Here is a 4676-nt window from a genome sequence, read left to right as displayed (position 1 = left end):
GGTCTGCCAACCGCCATAAAACAATACTAGAAGAAGAAGAAGAAGAAAAACAACTGTCTGTCATCTGTGTTCTTTGTTTAAAGCAGGTCTCTTTTCTAAAAGAGTCCTTGAGGCTCAGTGAGACTAACCTGTAGAAATAAAAGCTGAATAAAAAAGCAACTTGGTGCAGTGGGAGCTGAGAGTCATTCAAAACACGTGAGCTCATTGTGCAAGCTCTTTGCTTAAAACAGCCCTCTGTTTGTCTGTTAGTAAAATATCTACTGAAGCATTGTTTGGATTTAAAGGAAACTTTCAGAAAAAGTGCACATCTGCAAAAGATTAATTTTAAAAGTCAATCCACTTCAAGACGACCTCTGCAGCTAATCAACATTAGCCAACACAAACATATAGTCATACCTCCAGTTAATTTCACACAAACTGAGCTGAAGTGTGCTGTGATTTTAGCTGAGGCCCAGTTCCAACACAGACTCCGAGCTCTAACTGATCTTTGTTTAAAACTCTGGCTTTAACTGTAGAGGAAACCCTGCCCGTCTGTTAGCAAAATATTCCATGAACCACTCAACTGATTAAAATGAAACATCCATATAAAATAATTAATAGATGTAACTGCAAAAACTCATTAAATGATGAGTTTTAGCATGTGCTAAAAATTATATTTTGTGGCTTGTCAAAAGCCACAAATGCCCCTAACCTCCCCACCCCCTGACAAAGGTGGGGTTATGAGCATCCCCACATAAAAGGTGCTTCAGATCAATGTGGAGAGGGTTTTACTGAGAACATCAGGGCTGTTCAACTAAACTGCTCAGGGCCACAGTTTCTGAGAGCCAGCAGCTCAGGGGCCGGACATTATGTAAATAAATCAGGTATTACAATGATCTGTTACCTTTTAATTTTTTTTATTTTGTTGCATTGAATCATAAATGATAAACAGAAGCCAAATCAAACCCAGAAATAAAAATTTTTTTTTTTTTTAATGAACTCATTGGTGGACCAGACTGAAGTCACCATCAGGCCAGAAGTCTATGGAGGATGGAATGTGATAAAATTAAATACATAAATACATAATAATGAAATGTATCATTTAATTATTAAATACACCATTAAATTATTAAAAACACAATTAAATGATTAAATATACAATTAAATTACTTATTTCATGATTTATTTATTTATTTAATTTTGTCACATTCCGTCCTCCATTGTTGAATAGCACTGCTATAGACAGGCATGAATGACTGGAAACATCCATGTATCCATTATTTTTACCCGCTTCTTCATTTTTGGGATGCAGGGGTCACTGGTGCTCGTATCCAGCCATCACTGTGCGAGAGGTGGGGGACACCTTGGACAGGTCTCCAGTCCATCACAGGGACACAGAGACAAACAACCATTCACTCTCTCTTTCACCTAGGGACAATTTAGAGTCACTAATCAGTCTAACGTGCATGTTTTTGGTCTGTGGGAGGAAACTGGAGTACCCGGAGAAAACCCACGCATGCACGGAGAGAACATGCAAACTCCACTCAGAAAGATCCCAGGCCGGGATTTGAACCGACAACCTTCTTGCTGAGAGGCAACAGCTCCACCAACTGAGCCACCGTGCTGCCCACATTGCAAGATTCTTAAAGAAAATGAGACTAGGCATCAGGTTTGTTACAGAAGTAAAAACTATGAACAAATGTTTATTTTATTCATGAAAAAAACAAATAACAACAAAAATATAATACCTAATATTTACACACAACATTTGGTTCTTATGCCAACCTTTGTGATCCATGAATACTTTTCAGATTGTTTGTTTTACAGGATTATGTTACTTCAGAGAGGTTCTTATTTTCTACTTGTTTAAGGTTAAAGTCAGCATTTATAAGAGTCCTGCTTACAATTATCAACCATCATCCTTCATCAAATGAAAATCATTTTGCTTAAAAAATCTTTTCGTCAAGTACCTTTACCTTGGACAGACATATTATTGCTGTCTCAACAATTTAAAATATTTCTGATATAATCTGTGAAATACTAAAAGAATTACAGCCCATTATAAATCAAACTGATATTTTCTTTTTCAACACGTGCAGCAAACATTCCCCCAGATGTTTTCCACATCCTCATCTTTCTTCTCTCGGCTGATCTTAAACAGTAATGTCAACATCTTCAGAAAGTTCAACAGTTAGAAAGCCGGTCCAGTGTTGGTTGTCTCTCAGATCACACGGGGGTCTTGACTCCTGTTGACAGGTTAGGAGCTCCCTGTTTGTCGTGAGCTCCAGAGATCCAGTGATAGCACTTGGGGCTATTTTTGTTCTTTGGTTTAACTGAGCAGCGGGTGCCGTAGACGATACACAGAGCCACCATCACCAGAACAAAGATACAGACAGGCACAAGTAAGCCCACCAGGAGCCCAGTGCTGCTCGATTTCTGCTCTTTATCTTTCTGGTCGGGATCCAGGGTCACGCCACCCCTCCCACTCTCTCCCGCGGGGGGTTGGGATGTAGTAAACTGGAAGGGAGCAGCAGGGCCTCCAGTGTGAGTTATTTCCATATAATTCTTGTCGTTTTCAGACCCCTCCTCTGGGAATTTGGGGAGTTCCCTTTGAAGGGGCTTTTCTTCAGCTGCTTTATGTGTACCTAACTCTGCAGACATTTTGGCGTGAGTTACTTCTTGAGTTTTTGGACTGTGAGTGGATGTGACCCACCCTGACCACCAATTCCAGGCTCCCTCAGAGATTGTAGAGATGGGAAGCAATGGTGGAGCTGTAGTAGTCTCCTCGTTGCTATCTTTGTTCCAGTCTGAGGTGGTGCTGGAGCTAATGGTGAATAAAACGGGTTGGTCTGACTCCAATAGGTGAGCACTTTCAGTCTGAGGGTTTAAATCAAAAGAATGTTCATCTTGTGAGATGCTGGTGACTGGAATCACACCAGAATCCAAAATACTTTGTGTTTCGGAAAGCCAGTCCAGATACTGGTCCTCCTCTTTAGTCCAGGGAGTGTTGCTTGACTCTGGGTTCCAGGGGTAGTGTACAACATCCCAAAGAAGCCCAGGATGCTGGGTGACCATGGGTCTATATTCATCTTCTTCTACCTTTTGACAGGTGTACTCATCAGGCATTAGCTCATAGCCTTCCTTACAATAACAGTCAAAAGTACCCTCATAATTTACACACATCTGGTCACAGATGTGAGCAATTTGACATTCGTCAATGTCTTGGCATCGGTTGGGTTCTTGAGGGTCAAATGTGAAACCCCTATCACATTGACAGAAATGTGACCCTGGAGTGTTCACACAAGTATGTTCACAAGGGTTTTCGGTGCACTCATCTACATCGTCACACCCATTCTTGTCATTAAGAATATAACCATTGAAACACAGACATTCAAATGTCCCTGGAGCATTCTTACATAGCTGCTCACAAGGACTCAGAGAACATTCATCTACATCCAGACAGGCATGTTCGTCTGGTGCCAGCATGTATCCATCAGGACAGGCACAGCGGTAGCCATCTGGAAGGGTCAAGCACTCACCCTCACAGGGGTACCCTTGGCAAGCATTGGTAAGCTCACAGGTCTGTCCATCATCTCCTAGATGGTAATCATCAGCACACTCACAGAAGAACTCACCATTGACGACCCTGCACAAGTGGTCACATCCACCATTGTTTTGGTCACATGGGTCCTGTGATATAGAGAAATCAGAGCAAAGAGGAGGTTCACGTGACCATCCCACTGAGCCATCATCCTTCAGTGTACACAGAATAGGCGACCAGTCCCCAGTGGTGTCTGTTGGACAGAGTATGTTAGCCACAGATCCAAATGGTACATGAGTTAGTATAGTGCTCACAAGGTTAAATGGGGTAGTATAGACAACACTGCTTGCACCCTCACTCCACAAGGCAGAACACATTCCTTTGAAAGCAAAATGGCAAAGATATCCATCTACAGGGACAGAGCATGAACTATCCAGCCACTTGAAGTTATCACTCTGCAATTGAGTGTTGTAGCCCATTGCTATGCAGCGAGGTATCATGCACAAACTGGGAGAATATTCTTTTTGCCAGTTAGTATACTCTGTGTCTTGGTCACCAGTAGTCCACGAAAAACCCCTCAGAGGAAGCCTTTCATTGCACTGACGAGGTTGTCGCTGCAGGCCAATCCAAACTCGAACTTTGGTGTGAGACAGCGGTAGGTCCACATTGGAGAAGAGTGTAGCAATGGCGCTGGCATCCTCTTTACGTTTAATTGTAGCTAGATTTCCACCTTTTTCCTTGCAGGTCCTCCATGAATCCAGAAAGATTTTGCTTTCAAAGTAGACCACAAAGCAGCCATCTGCATTACACAGTGCATCTGTCTCTCTCAAGTGTTGGCCCAGGACCGAAGAAAATCCCCCAAACCATGTCGACAGGAAGAATAACAGTAGGGTGGCTGATCTGCTGAACAGAAAGTCCATCTTTTTCTCTGAGCTGGTTATAAACTTCCAAGTCTGTCAGTATCTACACCCTGACTTTCTTCTCACTATTCTTTCTCTACTTCTACCGGTAATACTTTCTCAGAACTGTTTTCACTGCCTTTTACTCTTTATCAAAGTTTTCCTCCTGAATCTGATTCTTGGACCTTGATATTTTCCCCAGCTACTCTACCCTGCTGAAACTTATCTGCACTGGAGCTGAGAGCATGAAAACTGTC

The 4676-nt window shown here is 42.2% G+C and overlaps 1 protein-coding gene across 1 annotated transcript; it reads right to left on the bottom strand.

Annotated features, from left to right (window-relative positions):
- Positions 1 to 2017: 2017 nt before the first annotated feature.
- Positions 2018 to 4670, bottom strand: cd248a (CD248 molecule, endosialin a). The gene has a single exon (XM_037675022.1). The coding sequence runs from the start codon at positions 4438 to 4440 to the stop codon at positions 2206 to 2208; it is 2235 nt and encodes a 744-aa protein (XP_037530950.1). The 5' UTR covers positions 4441 to 4670; the 3' UTR covers positions 2018 to 2205.
- Positions 4671 to 4676: the final 6 nt, after the last annotated feature.

The sequence above is a fragment of the Nematolebias whitei genome, chromosome 1 (genome assembly GCF_014905685.2).
Source record: "Nematolebias whitei isolate Nwh7 chromosome 1, NemWhi1, whole genome shotgun sequence".
Lineage (NCBI taxonomy): Eukaryota > Metazoa > Chordata > Actinopteri > Cyprinodontiformes > Rivulidae > Nematolebias > Nematolebias whitei.
This window is presented reverse-complemented; position numbering and strand designations above follow the sequence as displayed.

What these genes read in the sequence shown, in the direction of transcription:
- cd248a (XM_037675022.1), bottom strand. Translation starts at nt 4,440, where the DNA reads ATGGACTTTCTGTTCAGCAGATCAGCCACCCTACTGTTATTCTTCCTG.